The sequence below is a fragment of the Haliotis cracherodii genome, unplaced genomic scaffold, assembly GCF_022045235.1.
Source record: "Haliotis cracherodii isolate W230 unplaced genomic scaffold, xgHalCrac1.p SCAF_13, whole genome shotgun sequence".
Classification (NCBI taxonomy): Eukaryota; Metazoa; Mollusca; class Gastropoda; order Lepetellida; family Haliotidae; genus Haliotis; species Haliotis cracherodii.
The window spans coordinates 19,547,354-19,570,063 of NW_027266268.1; the positions used below are offsets into that span (position 1 = coordinate 19,547,354).

Sequence of the window (22,710 nt, forward strand, 5' to 3'; positions counted from 1 at the left end):
TATTCCCCAGTGAACAGTGGCGCTGAATCTCATATCCCGCTTCCTTATATCTTTGCATAATTGTGCTGTAATATTGTGGAAATTCATTGTCAAAGACATTCTTCGTCAATTCAATTCAACATTGACTTTCTAAATCACCAGCTCCTTACTACAACAAGTGCAAAAACTGCACACTCAGCAATATCACATGGTAGCTTTAAGGCTTCAGTAGACAGGAACTAGTTGCATCTCATTGACTGACCCATTAGTTTTCAGTGTCTTCAAGCAAGGAATCTTATCTTCTGATCAGTAAAATACAATCACCTTTTATAATGTCATCTTAAAGTCAAAGAATGGGCTGGGATTTTATCCAGAAAAGTAAATTGTCTCCGAAAATTTTTTTAACTCATAGCTTCAATAAACAAATATCTGGTTTTGTAGCTGTAGCTTAAAAAAACCCATCTCTGGTGGATCCCTAAAACTCACTCACTCACTCACTAACGCTAGCCGTGCACATAAGCTGTATGTTTAATGTTTGCTGATTATTTGTCACTCTACCAGACTTAAGCAGAATCAAAGTGAAGGTCCCGTCCTATTTATTGTGATATCAGTGTACTGTATTCAACCTAATGAGTGCACTGCCTCTGGTTCCAGGGTAGTGAGACCCTGGCGCATTATGGGCAAACCAAATCTGGTTGGTTGAAGAATTTTGACCTGGATGGTTGTCAGTACCCTGGGTGATTATGTATGGTCTGCTGTAATATAGCTTAAATATTGCATAAAAGGACATTTTTAGGTTAGTTTGTTATAAAACACTGACATTGCAAACTAACATCAGATAATTTGACAAACTTGGACAAGTTTGGAAGGGTCTACTCTGTTTCACAATGCTGTCCAGGAACATGAAATCAGAATCGTTTATAGCTGTTTCAACATCTTTTCAGACTGATGGCTTCTGAAGCCTCAAGTCAGAAATCAAAATCGTGACTTTCTGAATCTCCTTGACTTTTGCTGCAAATATTGGTGGGTTTGTACGGAATGTCCAGGAAACTGAAACAAATGTGAAACTATCAACAACATACGCTTGTTGGCCAACACTTGCTCGCTGTTCCCAAAAGCAATCTTGGCGCTTCGACTGTCAAGACGTCATTAAAGCATTGACGTTACAATCTTCTTAGCGCTATTAAAGGTTGCTCTGTGAAATGTAATGGGGGAAAAAACATATATCGTATGCAACAAAATTACTCTCAGCAATGGCATCCCTTTATCCCCATTGCAACATACCATTTGAAACTCGATAAGTGTTGGGTTGAATACAGCATCAGGATGTCCATATGACCGACAACAATACCAGAGTGCTCTCCCTTGTGGTCTTCGAACTTCAGGATAATTTGGCTTGGTGGCTACAATTTTACTTGATTATGTTAATTCAATGTTGATACTTATTTAAGAATATATTTTTTCAGATATGTTATTCCTATATAGATGTTGTAAGATATATTCAACATCAGTGTCAATTAATATTTTGATACGTATTATTACACGTTCAGTTGAACTTGTTTCAGTTATACAAGTAGTTACTGCATTATCTAAGTAGTGTACTACCCGAGGTGTATTTGTTCTGACCACTTTATGTAGTAATTATGTAGTAATTATGTAGAAGGTAGATGTTTATTAATACATGTACTCCCAAGTCAGTATCAAGATATTCAGCATCGTGTCAATGTCACTGTATTTTTGTTTAGTTTGCTGTTGTATCGTAATATTTTCTCTCTCAAATATATTGCCCAACACATTGTTCTCTTGTAAGAAAATATAAATTTTTATAGTTTTATAAATGCCAAATGTGTTCAGTTGTTCTTTCAACCCTTTTTTTTAACCATTCCTGATTCAGCTTTATCACTTCACAGGTTTGTATACACTACGTGTCGCTTCACCCATGAGGGATGGGGGCACAGGTGGCCCAGTCATCTAAGGCGCAGCGATTTGCTGTGCAGAGTTGCATCCCTTGGGCACGCCAGAAACCTATGATCCGGAGTTGGAATCCTGGTTCACCCCGATTATTTTTCTAGGTTTGTCAGCACCATACCCGTGCTCGTGGGTTTCACCAAAGTGGTAATCGTCTGAGACTTTCATCACTTCAGGTGTTCCTCCCACATTAAGCTGACACGCCGTGATGTAACTGGAATACTGTTAAAAACGGCATTAAACCCAACTCACTCACCCATGTGTGGCCCAGTCGTATAAAGTGCCGCAGTTTGCTTGGGAGAATTGCGTTCCTTTGGCACGTCAGAAACATGATTGTGGTTTCGAATCCTGGTTCACCCAGATTATGTTTCTAGGTTTGCTTGCTGGTTTCTTTGTGCATACCCTATCATTGCTTGCTATTAAAACTGTACAGGGCAGACAGGCAAAGGGGTTTGGCACATGTTATCAAGTGGCCTTAAGTATTTATGGGACATGGAGAAACAGTGTATACAAAGATGTGAAGTATTGACAAAGATTTCCTATTACTTATTGCAGTAAGCAAATTCAAAGGCAAGTTAAGAAAAAGACTTGTTTCAATTTCGAGTCTGGATACTATTGTGGGAAACAAACTACGCCAATCATCTTCCCGGGGCAAGTGAGTTAACTGACTATAAAAGTCCAGTTTCCATCCTGGCCGAACTAGGCTGGTATTATAGAGTTACATTTTGGCTGGACTGACGAGTCTATGAATAGTCCAATCAAAATCACGCACCGAAATCGAAATCCGGCTCGTAAAGTGTCATGCATAGTTCGGTCGACTGCAGGATTTGCAAAGCATGTGCACCGCTAACTCGTTGTCAACAAATATTTTCTATATCTTTTCATGTTTTTAATCAAGGTGCTCACGTGATTTGATGCACTTTGCGATGTTAGACTCGTTTGATCACAATATAGATTTTGATTATCGATCAGATCGTCTTGACTGGGGGCCACCGTTTTGTTTGAAGCAAATGCTAGTGATACGAGAGGTTGAATCTGATTGGTCAATAGGAGAGGTATAGAAAGGACATTACTCGTAATAACCACTGGTGGCGCTACGATCGAGCCCAGGAATTCCAGCCTAGTTCGGCCAGGGTGGAAACTGGACTTTTATAGTCAGTTAACTCTCTTGCCTCAGGAAGATGACGCCAATTTGCTATGATGACACATAATCAAGCAAGTCAGCATCCACCCAACAGACAGTTTGTTCATTTAAGTTCGATGTCTTGAACTGAAACAATTTGAACTTGTGTATGGATTTAATAAGCGTCCCTCTTTGTCAAGTTTCTAAACGCCGGGAGCGTTTTTTAGGACAATTACAGTAATGTGATTTGATGTGCATATTTAACACAAATATGCAGCACATATGGAACATGATTTGATCAAACAATGAAAACAGCACTGTTCAAACGTTTAATAAAGCCAATAAAATTTACATCTCTAACATCATCTAATAAAAAACATATCACAGATGTGATAATACAACACAATTTAGAACCTTCCGTGAAGGCACAGCCACAAATTACACATTTCTGTTAGATATCCACAGAACACTGTTTGTTTTTACCAACAATACATTCTTTACCAGACCATGCAGTGACTATTTTCTTTTATTGCCTCAAATATTTGGTCCCCCACTGATCGAAGGTCACATTCTGACTGCAGGTGTAACGATACGGTGGGGCAGCGATACGATACGTATCTCTATACTATGGGTGCATTATGATTTGTATCCCGATTCAATGGGCGTATCCCGATACAGTACTTTGCAGGTGAATCGCAACCCTGAATCATTTGTTTTTAGTTTTCATGGAGCGGAGATGGGATATTGTAGGGCAGAAACATATAGGTTAGAGGACACAGGGGATGTTATGCTACTTACAGCCACATGGGAAATACCAGAGAATCTGTGTAAACTGGTTGCTGAACAGTTTGTTATTATTCCCATCGTTTTACAATACAACTTGTAATGAAATGTATTGCATGTATTGCGATACAGGGGTTGTGAATCTATGTATTGTATCGTGGGACTTGTATCACCATACAAAACTGTATTGCCGTATCGTTACATCACTAGTGCCTAGAAAATGAACAAAACATTTGCAGGTTTAAAGCACCTTTCAAATGAAAACAAATTTTCTGAAAACAAAATCGTCTGAAGGAAAAGAAGTTCTTGGTAAATCCTTTGCCATTACAGAATCAGTATGAATATCGCTGATTAAGGGTGAGACAATGACTCAGTACTGTTGTTTTGTTTGTGTCAAAAACAGCGTGAGCAAGGATACAGCTGACATCCATAAATACCCCATCTCTTATGTCTAGCACTTCTAAATGCCGCTCAAAGAATTCATTTTTGTTAGTGAAAACATAGTCTATTGACTATTATATTTGTTGCAACAGTCACATAATGATTGAGTCCTTCATCTGAGTTTGCTGAAGAAAGGGTAGATTCCATGGTGTCCACTTCCTGTCTGGACAAAGGCCTTGCAACTGGAGCCATGGACAATGGTACTCATCCACAGTTCTCTTTTAAAGGCCATAAAAGCAATCAATTTATTATTTCGCACCATTTTACAAAGCCTTACATCCTACAGTATGACAGTTTATGGGGGAGCTAATATTTAGAATTAGACAGGATGCTCCAAGCCATGGACATTGTGACTAAGATGCCAACAATGAAACCAAGGCCGCGTGATGGCTGAGGCAAGGGTAACAGATAGGCGATGGTGTGCAAGATCCGGGCACCTGTGAAGATGCGGAAGTGCAGGAGGGCGGAGCCGAGACTTGGGCCAGTTGCTGTGTACAGCAGACCAATCAGAACAAAGGGGATGACGTTCTCAAGGTCATTCAGATGGCACCTGAAACAGACGAAGGCCAATGCTTGTTGAACGTGGGATGAGGTTTAATGAGACCCTACTATTAGACTAAAATTATATCTTAAAAGTTTATCATTATCAATGAAATGTTGCTTTGTATAAAACTAGAATTTATTGGTTCCCGTTACTATTTTATCCCTGTTTTACACTGATTGCTATGAATAACTTTAAGACAGTGGTCAGTCCATATGCTCTTTGGTTTAAAACATTCTTTTTCGAAAAACACATAAAGGAGAATATAGAATAATTGTTGCTGTGTTCTAGCCTCTACTGGCCAAATTAAAATTTGAAAATCTTTTTGTGATGATTTGTTTGTGAAGACAAGCCACCCTTTACTTAGAGGTCATAATATGCTAGTTTTCATATCATCCAACCATCTTAGCACGAGGGCTGATATTGGGGGATGAGGGTTCATATGGGGTATGTTATGAAAACTGCCATATAATAACCTTTTTATCATTTACCATAACATCAAATTGTAACATGTATCCATTCATAAAACATCTCCAAATTCCATGTATGTCCGTAAAAACATGGAAAGCTTGTTCGGAAGACATTGTCACGCGGAAGGTGGCCAAGCAGACACACAAAGGGACATAACTCTAATTTCTTACCACCCAGGCTGATATCAATGGGCCATTCAAAATGCAAGACCAGCCATACCAGCCCACCAGGGTTGTAATACGTACGATGGGTCCAGTTATTACATCCCGGGACATGACTGTATCCATGTTGGTTCTATCACACATGTAAATACCTCATATCATTAATGAGTATACGATAATACGAGTAACATGTGTCACAAGAGGGTTGTAGGTATTCTTCGAGACAAAAAGATGAGTTCACAACTTAAAAATCATTATTTCACTCACCTGCGGACCCTCTCAACTGATTCATGTGTCGATGGTTTCACTCCCCTGCCCGCACTATCCTCAGGATTTACAAATACCTGTGACAAAGAAACATCAATCACACATTGATACACTTGACCGGGCACACACACTTGACCCAGCATACACACTTGACCTCACATAAACACTTGACCTGGCATACACACTTGACCCAACATACACACTTGGCCTGGCATACACACTTGACCTCACATAAACACTTGACCTGGCATACACACTTGACCTCACATAAACACTTGACCTGGCATACACACTTGACCTCACATAAACACTTGACCTCACATAAACACTTGGCCTGGCATACACACTTGACCTCACATAAACACTTGACCTGGCATACACACTTGACCCAACATACACACTTGGCCTGGCATACACACTTGACCTCACATAAACACTTGACCTCACATAAACACTTGACCATACATACACACTTGACCAAACATACACACTTGACCATACATACACACTTGACCAAACATACACACTTGACCTGGCATACACACTTGACCTAGCATACACACTTGACCCAACATACACACTTGACCAAACATACACACTTGACTTAGCATACACACTTGACCAAACATACACACTTGACCAAACATACACACTTGACCAAACATACACACTTGACCAAACATACACACTTGACCTAGCATACACACTTGACCAAACATACACACTTGACCAAACATACACACTTCACCATACATACACACTTGACCAAACATACACACTTGACCAAACATACACACTTGACCTAGCATACACATGTGACCTGACATACACACTTGACCTAGCATACACACTTGGCCCAACATACACACTTGATCTAGCATACACACTTGACCCTGCATTCACACTTGACCCGGCATACACACTTGACCTGGCATACACACTTGACTTGGCATACACACTTGACTTGGCATACACACTTGACCTGGCATACACACTTGACCTAGCATACACACTTGACCCTGCATACACACTTGACCTGGCATACACACTTGACCTAGCATACACACTTGACCTGGCATACACACTTGACCTGTAATACACACCTGACCTAGCATACACACTTGACCAAGCATACACACTTGACCCAGCATACACACTTGACCCAACATACACACTTGACCTGTCATACACACTTGACCTGGCATACACACTTGACCTGGCATACACACTTGACATGGCATACACACTTGGCCCAGCATACACACTTGACCTAGCATACACACTTGACCAAACATACACACTTGACCTGGCATACACACTTGACCTGTCATACACACTTGACCTGTCATACACACTTGACCTGGCATACACACTTGACCTGGCATACACACTTGACCTGTCATACACACTTGACCTGGCATACACACTTGACCTGGCATACACACTTGACTTGGCATACACACTTGACCCAGCATACACACTTGACCTAGCATACACACTTGACCCAGCACACACACTTGACCAAACATACACACTTGACCTGTCATACACACTTGACCTGGCATACACACTTGACCTGGCATACACACTTGACCTGTCATACAAACTTGACCCAGCATACACACTTGACCCAGCACACACACTTGACCCAGCATACACACTTGACCAAACATACACACTTGACCAAACATACGCACTTGACCTGGCATACACACTTGACCCAGCATACACACTTGACCCAGCACACACACTTGACCAAACATACACACTTGACCAAACATACACACTTGACCTGGCATACACACTTGACCCAGCATACACACTTGACCTGTCATACAAACTTGACCCAGCATACACACTTGACCCAGCACACACACTTGACCCAGCATACACACTTGACCAAACATACACACTTGACCAAACATACACACTTGACCTGGCATACACACTTGACCCAGCATACACACTTGACCCAGCACACACACTTGACCCAGCATACACACTTGACCAAACATACACACTTGACCTGGCATACACACTTGACCTGGCATACACACTTGACCCAGCATACACACTTGACCTGTCATACACACTTGATCCAGCATACACGCTTGGCCCAACATACACACTTGACCTGTCATACACACTTGACCTGGCATACACACTTGACCTAGCATACACACTTGGCCCAACATACACACTTGACCTGTCATACACACTTGACCCAGCACACACACTTGACCTGTCATACACACTTGACCTGTCATACACACTTGACCTGGCATACACTCTTGACCTGGCATACACACTTGACCTGTCATACACACTTGACCCAGCATACACACTTGACCCATCACACACACTTGACCCAGCATACACACTTGACCAAACATACACACTTGACCAAACATACACACTTGACCTGGCATACACACTTGACCCAGCATACACACTTGACCCAGCACACACACTTGACCAAACATACACACTTGACCAAACATACACACTTGACCTGTCATACACACTTGACCTAGCATACACACTTGACCTGGCATACGCACTTGACCTAGCATACACACTTGACCTGTCATACACATTTGACCTAGCATACACACTTGACCATACATACACACTTGACCAAACATACACACTTGACCAAACATACACACTTGACCTGTCATACACACTTGACCCAGCATACACACTTGACCTGGCATACACACTTGACCATACATACACACTTGACCAAACATACACACTTGACCCAGCATACACACTTGACCAAACATACACACTTGACCTGTCATACACACTTGACCCAGCATACACACTTGACCTGGCATACACACTTGACCTAGCATACACACTTGACCTGGCATACACACTTGACCTAGCATACACACTTGGCCCAACATACACACTTGACCTGTCATACACACTTGACCTGTCATACACACTTGACCTGTCATACACACTTGACCTGGCATACACACTTGACCCAGCATACACACTTGACCTAGCATACACACTTGACCAAACATACACACTTGACCTGGCATACACACTTGACCTAGCATACACACTTGACCTGGAATACACACTTGACCTGGCATACACACTTGACCTAGCATACACACTTGACCTAGCATAAACACTTGACCTGGCATACACACTTGACCTGTAAAACACACCTGACCTAGCATACACACTTGACCCAACATACACACTTGACCCAGCATACACACTTGACCTGTCATACACACTTGACCCAGCAATATATTTTGTGGGTCCCAGGCATTAAAATCAAATACAAAATACATGTGATGCCTTTTGTTTTTGACAATAAATATAATCTCACATGGACTGTCCAACTATAGACTGTATTTATAACAGATATATATCTGATAATTTAATCTTATATATATATTCAATTTGATAAGTTTCAATCATTCCAACATCCGTACATGTCATGGATACGAGAAATAGATTGTGTACAATTCACCATGCAGCAGACTACAGAAGAGAATGTCTGCCTGGACAGCGGAAGGTGGGGGGTTCGATCCCCAAGCATTTCATACTAAAAGACATTATTGGATGATACTGCAAGCACACACCCCCTATGCTATAATCCTGAATGCGACGTTAAGCCCTATGTCACCCCATTTAAATTCTCTTGGCTCTGGGGTGATATCAGTATACACAGATGACACAAGTTAATAAGACTGGGAATTTCACACACATGTTGAATGCCTAACAATGCATGGTATTTATGCTTCATAAATATATTTTTTCATGTGGCCCTTTTGACTTAGGCGTCTGTGGCCCTTTTGACCAGTTCTCAACCCCACTGCCCCCTCGAGTTATTTTACTCAGAATGAGGTAAACATGTGATTGAACACCACAATAAGTAACGCGCTACAGATATTGTTATTATCTCTCTCAGTTTAGTGAGATACTGCGATTCAAGAATAATTGTCATGCTAATCCAGTTTTTGTCAGTTTTACGGTATAACGGTGATGACATTGCACAAATACGTCTGCAATTAACCGAGCCCTCCCGCAGCTCGCACACACTGACAGTTGTTGCTAAATATGTCGGCGTGACTGTTGGTCTCCCTTATGTAATATAGACTATATATGGTTGACGGGTCATCATTCTAACGGGGAAAACAAGCAAAATCCTCGGTGGTAGAATACTGGGTCAAAGTTCGCAAGTGTGGCGTTATTGTCGTTATCGTGATTACCCCGCCACAGTCATTGGTTTAGGCTTCGTAACAAAATATGCACTTACCTTTTTGGTCAATCTGTGAAATACAGTGCAAAAACTCATTGCCATGGTTTTTAAAACAACCACTGTGGCATAGAACGCAAAGTAGGGGAACACGGGATTGTCAAACACATCAGCCATGTTGAACGATTTCTCGACACAACAACTTTGACACACTTTGCAGCGAACGCTCTGGGACGGTCACGTGACTGCGTTTGTTATCACATGTACTGACGGGGGACATATCCGGTTTAATCACATTTGTGAATTCATGGCTCCGCGAGCGAGCACGGCGGTAGAAATTTAGATATGTATGCTTACATCTAACACCTTTTTTTATAACCTCTGTTATAAAATATGTCAATTCGTAGGAATATATTGCACATATATTATCGTCAATATTTCCTTGTTTGTTTGTCAGTTATCGCCGCACTCTGCCTTATCGTAGTTATCGCCGCACTCAGCCTTATCGTAGTTATTGCCGCACTCAGCCTTATCGTAGTTATCGCCGCACTCAGCTTTATCGTAGTTATCGCCGCACTCAGCAATATTCCAGCTCCTTGGACTTTCCATAAGAGAATAAATTTTACTTGGATCTGATCAGCGACACATCGATCCTACAAATGTAATTATCTTACTTTGCAAATTCGTAATTTTTAAATATAGATATTCAAAAAAGGTACCGAACTCCCAGTTTCTTAAAAAAGAGATTTACAAATATTACATGCTTACAAAATACACAGCTCTCATAAGTAATAGTATCGATAAATTCTACAAATTTTGGTCATCTTGTCATCTTTTGTTTCCCACACAATAATTCTGTCTATTCTGCCTATGTATTACATTGTATAGCCCATGTGTAAAAATGCAACAAAAATAAAGTTAAAAAAAAAGAAGAATAAATTGCATCAATAATTTCCTCAACAGTGATATTGGCATCAAGAATACATCGATCAATATCAGTATAATGCTCATGATGACACATATCTGTATCTGTATCAGAACTGGCTAAGTTCTCAACCATATCAGCAGTATGGAAGTTGGAAGACATCTTTGAAATGAGTTAACCAATCGGCGGGATTAAGTTTACAATTGGTTTATGACTTTAAGTTAATATTTCGTAACTCTTTCAAACATTCTGTAGGGTTGTCCGGAAATTCGCATACTAGTACCTTATCCACTTTCTGTTGCCGAACTTGAAAGCTATATCTCCCACATGTTTGCTTATATTTATTCCAAACAGTACAATATTGTTTTCTGGAATGTCCATTTCTATGTCGTCTGAATTGACGACGTGCTCTCCTGTAGGCACGTTTAGCAGATCTACATGCACCATTTGATGTTATTCTATAGGATGTATTATGGATATTTGACACACGTTTTCTTACAATCAGCTGATTCTAAAATATTTTTTACAAATCGTTCAGAGCTATATATCTTCATTTACATCAACATCTAACAACGGACGATCTAATAGTTAACATATTAGGTCGGAAACTATTATTACAACGATAGTTCAGCTAACTGTACACGACCAACCCACACAACAACACAAGACGTGAGTGAATAAATAGTCAATTTGTTAGTCAGCCATAGAATGGTTTGCTTGGTTGTTTTACGCCGCACTCAGCAATATTCCTGCTATATGACGGCGGTCTGTAAATAATCGAGTCTGGACCAGACAATCCAGTGTTTGACAGCATGAGCATCGATCCACGCATTTTGGGATCGATGACATGTATTAACCAAGTCAGCGAGCCTGACCACCGATCCCGTTAGTTGCCTTTTACGACAAGCATAGTCGCCTTTTACGGCAAGTATGGGTTGCTGAAGACCTATTATATCCCGGAATCTTCACGGGTCCAGCCATAGAATGATTTGTGACTGTCTGTCGTCCGTATTTATACCTAGCTGCTACAGATAATCTAATTGACTGATGAAACTGACGATAAAGTTGTTATCTTTGTTAAGTTGTAACCTTAGTGGCGCTTTCTAGACAGAATTATATAATATAGTTTGACCGAGCCATTGATGATAAAGGTGTTTATGAGTGAAGTTTAGTAAGAATAGCAGTTCACCAGTTGCTAGTATGCAACGTATGTATACGTGGTACGGGTGATTTGATAAGGGTGGATGATAAACAGCTGTAGGTACAAATGAAAAAATAAACGTCTTGCATTTGTTTGTCAACTTTATCTGAGCGATGCATCTTGAGAGATGCGGGTCCTGTCCCATGTGCGTTATCGGGTTGACCCTTGGCAGTCTAAAGATAATGGAACGTGAGCCGTTGTATGTAGTAATCATTATGTTTATTAATACATGTACTGCCAAGTCAATGTTAGTATATTCAGCATAATGTCAATGTCGTACAGTAAACTATGTTTATAACGAACACGCTTACAACGAACTGTCGGATATAACGAACCTTTTTTTTTGTCCAAGCCATTTGCTGTGTTTATGGTGTATATATGTCTATAACGAACTCGCTTACAACGAACTAAACTTAGTGGTCCCTTTGAGTTCGTTACAACCGTAGTTTACAGTATTTGTGTTTAGTTTGCTGTTGTAGCGTGATATCTTCTCTCTCAAATATATTGCACTACACATTGTTCCCTTGTAAGAAAAATATTTTTTATAGTTTTATAAATGCCAAATGTGTCCAGTTGTTCTTTCAAACTTTTTGTAACAATTCCTGAAACAGCTTTATCCTCATCGTCATTACTTCACGGGTTGGTATACACTACGCGGCTCCTTCGGCCAAGAGGGGCTCGTGTGGTCACGTCATGTAAGGTGCTGCAATTTGCTGTTTAGAATTGCGTCCCTTTGGCACGCCAGAAACCGATTGTCGTGGTTTCGAAGCCTGGTTCAGCCAGATTATGTTTCAAGGTTTGTCAGCATCATGCCCGCACTCGTGGGTTTCCTTGTGCGTACCCTGTCATTGCTCTCAGTTAAAACTGTACAGAGCAGACAGGCAAAGTTATGAAGTGAGAAACATGGCCATGTGTGTGATGTCAGCCCTCTGCTTGTCTGGACACTCACTGGCAGAAACCTTCTCGCTTGCCCAGGTTGGTTGGTTTGTTTGTGTGTTGTTTAACGCCGCACTCAGCAGTATTCCAGCTATATGACGGCGGTCTGTAAATAATCGAGTCTGGACCAGACAATCTAGTGATTGATATCATGAGCATCGATCCACGCAATTGGGATTGATGATATGCATCAACCAAGTCAGCGATCCTGACCACCCGATCCTGTTAGTCGCCTTTTACGACAAGCATAGACACCTTTTTTCGGCAAGCATGGGTTGCTGAAGACCTATTCTACCCCGGAATCCGCTTGCCCAGGCCATGGCTTGATTCGGAGGTTACAAATGGTGACTGCACTGCAAAGCGGCCTTGGGTATTTATGGGAGATTCTTGCAGTGTATGCATAGCTGTGAAGTATTGACAATGATTTCCCCGATAATTCCCATACTTCAATATAGACTTACAATAGTCGTAGATAAAATCGATTTGTGGAATGGATCACAGACAGTTTATTCATTTAAGTTCGATGTCATGAATTGAAACAATTTGAACTTGTGTATGGGTTTAATAAGCGTCCCTCTTTGTCAAGTTTCTAAACGCCCGGGAGCGTTTATTAGGACAATTACGGTAATGTGATTTGCTGTGCATATTTAACACAAATATGCAGCATATATGGAACATGATTAGATCAAACAATGAAAACAGTACTGTTCAAACCTTTAATAAAGCCAATAAAATGTACATCTCTGACATCATCTAATAAAACCAAAATCACCAAAGTGATAGGACAACACACTTAAGAACCTTCCATGAAGACACAGCCACAAATTACACGTTTCTATTAGATATCGACAGAACACTGTTCTGTCCCTGATTTCAAAGTAGAAGCCAAACGATTGTTTTTACCAACAATACATCCTTTACCAGGACATGCAGTGAATATTTTCTTTTATTGCCTCAAATATTTGGTCCCTCACTCATCTAAGGTCACATTCTGACTGCAGGTGTAATGATACGGTGGGGCAGCGATACGATACTTATCCTGATACTATGGGTGCGATACGATTCATATCCCGATACTATGGGTGCGATACGATTCATATCCCGATACTATGGGTGCGATACAATTCGTATCCCGATACTATGGGTGCGATACGATTCGTATCCCGCTACAGTACTTTGCAGGTGAATCACAACCCTGAATCATTTGTTTTTAGTTTTCATGGAGCGGAGATGGGATATTGTAGGGCAGAAACATATAGGTTAGATGACACAGGGGATGTTATGCTACTTACAGCTACATGGGAAATACCAGAGACTCTGTGAAAGCAGGTTGCTGAACAGTTTCTGTTATTATTCCCATCGTTTTACAATACATCTTGTAATGAAATGTATTGCATGTATTGCGATACAGGGGTTGTAAATCTATCTATTGTATCGTGGGACTTGTATCACCATACAAGACTGTATTGCCGCATCGTTACATTACTAGTGCCTAGAAAATGAACAAACAATTTACAGGTTCGAACCATCATTCAAAGAATTCATTTGTTAGTGAAACCTTGGTCCATTTACTATTATATTTGTTGAAAACATGTCACATAATGATTGAGTTCTTCATATCAGATATCCTGTCCTTGTCATATGAGTTTGCTGAAGAGAGAGTAGATTCCATGGTGTCCACTTCCTGTCTGGACAAAGGCCTCACAACTGGAGCCATGGACAATGCGGTACTCATCCACAGTTCTCTTTTAAAGGCCATTTAAGCAATCAATTTATTATTTCGCACCATTTTACAAAGTCTTACACCCTACAGTATGATAGCTTATGGGGGAGCTAATATTTGGTAGCAGACAAGATGCTCCAAGCCATGGACACTGTGGCCAAGAGACCAGCGAGGAAACCAAGGACTCGTGATGGCTGAGGCAGGGGTAACAGATAGGCGATGGTGTGGAAAAACCGGGCACCCGTGAAGATGCGGAAGTGCAGGAGGGCGGAGCCGAGACTTGGGCCAGTTGCTGTGTACAGCAGACCAATCAGAACAAAGGGAATGACATTCTCAAGGTCATTCATGTGGCACCTGAAACAGACGAAGGCCAATGATTGTTGCACGTGGGATGAGGTGTAATCAGACCCAACTATTAGACTAAAATTATATCTTAAAAGTTTATCATTTAACAATGAAAAATCGCTTTGTATGAAACTAGAATTTATTGGTTACCGTAACAATTTTCCTCCTGTTTTACACTGATTGTTATTAATAACCTTAAGACAGTGGTGGGTCCAAGCTCTTTGGTTTAAAACAAATTCTTTGAAAAAACACATACAAGGAGAATAAAGAATAATTGTTGCTGGGTTCGAGCATTTACTGTCCAAATTATAATTCCAAATCTGTTTGTGGTGATTTGTTTGTGACGACAGACTACCATAATACTTAGAGGTTATAAAATTTCAGTTTTCATATCTTACCCCATATCAACCTCAGACCCCAAAATCAGCCTTTTTATCACATACCACAACATCAACTGGTAAAATGTATCCATTCACAAAAAATCTCTAAATTCTGTCCGTCTGTTCTGTTCTGTCTAAAGTCCGTAAGAATGTGTTCACCTTTGTTTGGAAGACATTGTCACGTGACAGCTAGCCGAGCAGACGACGCACAAAGGGACATAACTATTACATTTTACCAACCAGACAGATAACAATAGCCCATTCAAAATGCTTTGACTTGCCATTTCAGGCCCGGCAGGGGATGTAATACGAGTCTGGTTGTTACACCCCTTCTGATATGCCCGTCTCCAAGTTGCCTCTATCACACATGCGAAATATCTCATATCATTGATGAGTATATTATAATATGAGTTACGTGTGTCACAAGAGGGTTGAACCCGTGAGGATCCGGGGTAGAATAGGTCTTCAGCAACCCATGCTTGCCGTAAATGGTGACTATGCTTGTCGTAAATGGCGACTAACGGGATCGGGTGGTCAGGCTCGCTGACTTGGTTGATGCATGTCATCGATCCCAATTGCGTGGATCGATGCTCATGATATCAATCACTGGATTGTCTGGTCCAGACTCGATTATTTACAGACCGCCGTCATATAGCTGGAATATTGCTGAGTGCGGCGTTAAACAACAAACAAACAAACAAAACAAACAAACACAAGAGGGTTGTAGGCATTCATCGAGAAGAAGATGAGTTCACAACTTAAAAAAGAATTATTTCACTCACCGGCGGACCCTCTCAACTGTTTCATGTGTCGTTGGTTTGGGTGCTCCCAGGCCGGATGCGTCCTCGGGATTGATATATACCTATGAAAAAAAAGAAACATCAATCATGCATTATTAAGCAATCCGGAATAGGAACTAGTGGGCAAATGAAAGTATACACCCATATCTGATGGTAAAAAAAATGAAAATAAAAAAGAGAATGTTAATCAATGATGGTGTATGTATAGGAGAATATCCTCAATCTCGCGATTATTATCGCGAAAATAATCGCGAGATTGAGGACTTTCTCCTACTTAAAAGAAAATTCGATCAAGATAATGCCTCAAACTAATCTTCAAGTGATATTCACTTTACTATGCTATACTGTGGGAGGGGAACCCTCTCAAGGAAAACGATAGGACGATTAAGTACCCATACTCAAACTATTGGAGTGTTAGCAAAATGATTACATCTATCCAACTGTTATCAAAGTTCACGTAACTTCGTTTTATTCGTTAATAGGGTCACATGCGATAGTCCATGCAGAATTGTAGTGCGAGACTCAAAACTGGTGACGTGAACATGGGGGTGGTCAGATCACAGTTCACAGGAAAGATCAGAGTCACCCAGGTACTGTCTTTATAAGTGTGTGGTCTTTAACGGACGCCTGGTACGCCCAGTAACGAGTATGACCACCGTGAGCACTAATGTACGCCCAGACTCGCCGCCTCATAGATGTTGTCAGCCGCCTGATGACGTAATCGGGAATCCGATTCTTTTCAATTCTTACAGCGTCGGCAAGCTGTTGCTGGTTTGCTGGCGTGTGTGCGCGTCGGGTGAGAGTGCACGGAAGAACGTTGACGTTGTATGTATTTAAGAGTGTTCACTGTTGCTGTTGGCGAAGGAATGGAAGCACCACGGGTTGAAGAACATCTTCTTTGTATCGCTGGCCCTGGCCCTTGACGTTGCCACGGATGATGACAAGTCTCCCCAGAAATTCCACCCCAAATTATCACACTACCTCCACCATAGGGATGAACGTCTTGAATGCAGCCTGGCACCAAACGTTATGATTGAACACAATTCCTAACAAAATACAGTTACTGTAATTGTATTTCACGGTTTTACGGTATTCTGTGATTCAAGAATTATTTTCATGCTAATCTATTTTTTGTCAGTTTTACGGTATACCGGTAATGACATTGCACAAATACGTCTGCAAATGACTGAGCACTTGGCGTTGGCAGTTGTTGCCATACGTGTATAGTCTGTTGATCTCCCTTATGCAATATAGACACTATATGGGTGACTGGACATCATTGCGAAATGAAGCAATATCCTCAGTGGTTGAATATTCGGTCATAGTTCGCAGGTGTGGAGCTGTTAACTCGCTACATTTATAGGTTCCGGCTTCGTAGTTCACAACAAAATATGCACTTACATGTAGTTTTTAGTTATTCTGTGAAATGAAGTGACAAAACTCATTGCCATGGTTTTTTAAACAACCGCTGTGGCATAGAACGCAAAGTGGGGGAACACGGGATTGTCAAATACACCAGCCATGCAAAACGATTTCTCGACACAAAAACTGTGACACGCTTTGCGGTAAGCGCGAAGGGGCAGTACGTGACTGCATGTGTTATCACGCGAAGGACAAGGATATAACTTGCTTAATCACATTTGTGAATTCGTGGCTCTGCGAGCGAGAGAGAAATTTAAGTATTCATAGTCACACCTTGCACTTCTTTCATTACCTCTTATTTAAAAAAACATTCCATTTGTTGTAATATATTGCACCTGAGACCATCAAATATCTTTGGTCTTTGATTGCACATATTGTCTTATATCTTTCATTCTGTTTTTGTCTGTTAATTTATCGCCGCACTCAGCAATATTCTAGCTTCAAAGTAGCCTGTACATAACGGAATCTGGGCCAGACAAAATATCCAGTGGTTGATACAATGAGCAACGTCTCACGCCGTCGGGGTACGATGACATGCAATCAACCAAGTCACCGAGCTTGACCACCCGATCCACTTTCGAGCATAGTGTAGATAGTCTTCAATACATTGTGTAAATGTTTTCATTCAGTGACATTTCAGCAGTTTAAAATTGTTTTAAACTTCGGTCGACAAGAGAAGAGCCTGAGAAGAAAACATACGGTTTAATGGAGATATCTTGAGATATTTGATGACTACGCTAATCGTGTCGATGCATGTTTCGAGTATCTTTTAATGGCGTTGTGAGGCCGCAATACCCCAGCAATATCACGGCAGGGAACACGAAGAACGAGATTCGCACCGTGTGCCCATACTCAAAAGCGACCCCGGGTCTTCGAGCGTCACTTTACCACTTGCCTGTACCCTACAGCTTTCAATGTATGGGAAGTAGAATTATCAACGGACAATATGAAATTACATTTTGTAAACTAAACACTGAAGGATGTACAGTTATCACAACTATATGGGAGAGTAGCCATAGAAAACAGACACCACTACTCCCCACACATGCTCAAGAATTTGTGTCCTCATGGCGAATACGGGTCAGAATGGGTCCTTTACAACACCCATCCCTGTCTCCTCGTGTAGGATCCTGGTCAGAATATGTCCTTAACAACCATGCTTGTCTCCTTGTGGGGGATCCTGGTCAGAATGGGCCCTTAACAACCATGCTTGTCTCCTTGTGGGGGATCCTGGTCAGAATGGGTCCTTAACACCCATGCTTGTCTCCTTGTGGGGGGTCCTGGTCAGAATGGGATCCTCAACACCCATGCTTGTCTCCACGTGGAGGATCCAGGTCGGAATGGACCCTCAACACCCGTGCCGGTCTCCTCGTGGAGCATCCAGGTCAGAATGGACCCAAAACACCCATGCTTGTCTCCTCGTGGAGGATCCTCGTCACAATGTGTCCACAACACCCATACCGGTCTCCACGTGGAGTCCATATGTTTTGAGTATCATATAACACCCGTAATTATGATAATATATAACAGCTTCATTTGAACAAGGTTCAATTCAATTTCATGTATTAAAATACCCATGTCCTATTTATAACCATTTGTATAACGTAATTGGTCTTTTTGTATAGTATCTGCACATACATTCGTTGTAACGCATGAGTATGCGAGATGAACAGTCGACATTGTCACCAACCGACAGCGAAAAGGTATCAATATCAGTTGTTACTATGAAATGTTGGTACGTTAATGTTTCTGCTATCCTCACACAAGCATTCCCCCAGAGGCACATGTGTCTGAAGCGACATCCCTTAGTTTGAATGTGATCACATAAACATGTTTGGTTTGGTGAAATCCATTATTAATAAAGATGAAAGGTTAAACATGTTTGAAAACCATTGAAAATATTAATAATAACTCATTAGAGTTAACAGCTGAAGTCTCAGTATAGTGATATACTGTGATTCAAAAATAGTTAATATGCTAATCTCGTTTGTGGCAGTTTTACGGTATAACTGCGATGACATTGCGCAATTATGCCTGCAGTTAACTGAGCCCTTGGCGCAATTTCACCCGCAGCTTACATATGACAGTTGTTGCTGAATATTTACTTGTGTCTGTTGTGTCATTCTAACTGCATGAGTATGCAAAATCCACAGCGGTTGAATACCCGGTCAGAGTTCGCAGGTGTGGCGCTATTTCACAACATTCATTGGTTTAGGCTTCGTAACAAAATACGAACTTACCTGTTGGGTCATTCAGTGAAATGAAGTGACAAAACTCATTGCCATGGTTTGTAAAACAACCACTGTGGCATAGAACGGGGGCAGCGAAAAGATATAAATATCCAGAGGCACGTGTTCACGAAAAAGCCAAATTATGACAGGTTTAATGGAAGATTGCTCTTTCAGCAAAGCCTTAGTGATGAGGCACCTAACAATCATTAAACCTCCATCTGAACTAGCTGAAGCGACATCCCTCAGTTTGAATGTGATCACATAAACATGTTTGGTTTGGTGAAATCCTTTGTTAATAAAGATGAAAGGTTAAACATGTTTGAGTGAGTGAGTGAGTGAGTTGGGTTTAACGCCCCATTTAACAGTATTCCAGTCATATCGCGGCGTGTCAGCTTAATGTGGGAGGAAAGTCCGACGTGATGCAGGTCTCAGACGTTTACCACTTCGTTGAAACCCACGAGCACGGGTATGGTGCTGACAAACCTAGGAACATAGGTTTCTTGCGTGCCCAAGGGACGCAACTCTGCACCGCGAATCGCGGAACATTAGACGACTGGGCCATCCGTGCCCCCTAAACATGTTTGAAAACCACTGAATATATTAATAATAAAACTGTGTTTTCAATGAAGAGCTAGACTACCTGTAGATCTAACCGCGCTAAGTTGAATTTGGAACCGAACCGAATTTGGAATACTCCCAATGATTGAAAAAAGTAATATTCAATGAATATTGGCTTTCGCGGTGGTGCGGCTGTCAAACCAGCTGTTTGAATCAGGGGAGGTTTATTGTGATTTGATAGCCTCTGATTGACCAATCAGAATCGAGTAATTTCCAAATTCATGGTCGAATTAGAGTTAACAGCTGAAGTCACAGTTTAGTGATATATTGTGATTCAATACTGCATAGTGAGTGAGTGAGTTGAACGCGGCCTTTAACAGTATTCCAGTTATATCGAGGCGTTAGCTTAATGTGGGAGGAAAGCCCGAAGTGACGCAGGTCTCAGACGTTTACCACTTCGCTGAAACCCACGAGCACGGGTATGGTGCTGACAAACCTAGAAACATAATCGGGGCGAACCGAGATTCGAACGAACCACAATCATAGGTTTTCTGGCGTGCGCAGCTCTGCACAGCGAATCGGCACAGGCGCCTTACAGTGCCTCCTCCTCCTTCCCTCCTCCTCCTCCTTCCCCCCTTACACTCATCGACAGGTGCTACTAAATGTATCCATCTGTGCTGGTGTGACTTCAATAGGCAATACAGACTGTATCTGGATGACTACTCATCAACTAGTTAGGCAACATCCTCGAAAGTAGAATATTCGGTCCAATTCTCCAATAGTGCCATTAGCTCGCAAAATTCATTAATCAAGGCTTCTTAATAAGATATGCATTTACCCTTTTGGTCAGTCTGTGAAATACAATGACCAAAGTCATTGCCATGGTTTTCAAGACCACTACTGTGGCATAGAACGCAAAGTAGGGGAACACGGGAGTATCGAACACACCAGCCATTCTGAACGATTTCTCAACAACTAAAACACGCTTTGCATTGAGCGCTGTCGGACATCCACGTGACTGCATGTGTAATCACATGAATTGACAAAATATAACCGGTTTAATCACATTTGCTATCCATAGATAGATATCCATACTCTCATCTAACCTCACTTTCATTACCTCTGATTTAAAAACAATCCATTGGAAGCAAAATAGTTCACATGTTGTCTTAAATCTTTCTTTTTTGTTTGTTTATTTATCGCCGTACTAAGTAATATTCCAGTTTCAAAGTTGTCTGTACATAATCGAGACTGGTCCAGACAAAATATGCAGTGACTGACACAATGAGCACCGTCTCACGCCGTCGGGGTACTAAATGTTCCTCAACACCCGTGCTTGTCTCCCCGTAGATAATGCGGGTAAGAATATATCTTCAACACACATAATAGTAGTTACTTGTTACTTGATTGTCCCAGAATCGGCAATCAAACTACTTCTAGTGTAGTTTGTGAGTGAGTTGGGTTTGGCGCCGCCTTTAACAGTATTCCAGTTATATCACGGCGTGTCAGCTAAATTTGGGAGGAAAGCCGGAAGTGATGCAGGTCTCAGACGTTTAATTATCACTTCGGTGAAACGCGACGGGGCCACCCGTGCCCCCAGTTCTAGTGTAGAGAATACCACACCAAAGAACTATTTTATAGGTCTTTAACAACCTCTGCTTACCGTAAGAGGCGACTAACGGGATCGGGTGGTCAAGCTCGCTAACCTGATTGATGCATGTCATCGTATCCCAATTGCGTGGATCGATGCTCACGACATCAACCACTGGATTGTCTGGTTCTGTCGCGATTATTTACCCAACATGGGTACAATGTGTGAAGCCCATTTCTTATGTCCTTCCGCCCTGTAATTGCTGAAATATTGCTAAAAGTGTCGTCAATCAATTACTATGTGAATAAAGTAAAAAGGCGCCTTCAAGATTAATTTATACAATCCACTTCACGAATAATGTGAAAAATCCGCTTCAAGAATACATGTATTGTGAAAAATCCACTTCAAGAATAATGTGAAAAATCCACTTCAAGAATACATGTATAGTGAAAAATCCACTTCAAGAATAATGTGAAAAATCCACTTCAAGGATAATGTAAACAATCCACTTCAAAATTAATGTAAAAAAAGTTATCTATTTATATTACGCTCTTCGGCAAAAGGAATGGCACACCACAAAATACGCCCTCGACTGACAGTCCCGGGCGATGCGGGCACTTGCACAGAAAGGTG

The 22,710-nt window shown here is 41.3% G+C and overlaps 4 protein-coding genes and 1 pseudogene across 4 annotated transcripts; all 5 read right to left on the reverse strand.

Annotated features, from left to right (window-relative positions):
• Nucleotides 1-3,739: 3,739 nt before the first annotated feature.
• Nucleotides 3,740-10,201, reverse strand: LOC139459701 (microsomal glutathione S-transferase 1-like). Its single transcript, XM_071241337.1, has 3 exons — nt 10,026-10,201; nt 5,735-5,811; nt 3,740-4,844 (listed from the first exon to the last, which is right to left on the reverse strand). The coding sequence occupies exons 1-3, from the start codon at nt 10,140-10,142 to the stop codon at nt 4,601-4,603; spliced, it is 438 nt and encodes a 145-aa protein (XP_071097438.1). The 5' UTR covers nt 10,143-10,201; the 3' UTR covers nt 3,740-4,600.
• LOC139459380 (uncharacterized) lies at nt 5,890-7,066 on the reverse strand (annotated as a pseudogene).
• LOC139459381 (prion-like-(Q/N-rich) domain-bearing protein 25) lies at nt 7,134-8,145 on the reverse strand. The gene is made up of 2 exons (XM_071240838.1): nt 7,288-8,145; nt 7,134-7,166 (listed from the first exon to the last, which is right to left on the reverse strand). The coding sequence occupies exons 1-2, from the start codon at nt 8,143-8,145 to the stop codon at nt 7,134-7,136; spliced, it is 891 nt and encodes a 296-aa protein (XP_071096939.1).
• Nucleotides 8,176-9,054, reverse strand: LOC139459382 (prion-like-(Q/N-rich) domain-bearing protein 25; the record flags this gene model as incomplete). Its single annotated transcript, XM_071240840.1, has 1 exon — nt 8,176-9,054. A coding segment is annotated over exon 1 (879 nt), but the record flags the coding sequence as incomplete, so codon positions are not given.
• A 3,815-nt stretch (nt 10,202-14,016) lies between the features above and the next one.
• On the reverse strand, nt 14,017-21,446 carry LOC139459039 (microsomal glutathione S-transferase 1-like). The gene is made up of 3 exons (XM_071240481.1): nt 21,325-21,446; nt 16,258-16,337; nt 14,017-15,104 (listed from the first exon to the last, which is right to left on the reverse strand). Exons 1-3 carry the CDS (start codon nt 21,439-21,441, stop codon nt 14,861-14,863), a joined length of 441 nt encoding a protein of 146 aa, XP_071096582.1. The 5' UTR covers nt 21,442-21,446; the 3' UTR covers nt 14,017-14,860.
• Between the last annotated feature and the right edge of the window lie 1,264 nt (nt 21,447-22,710).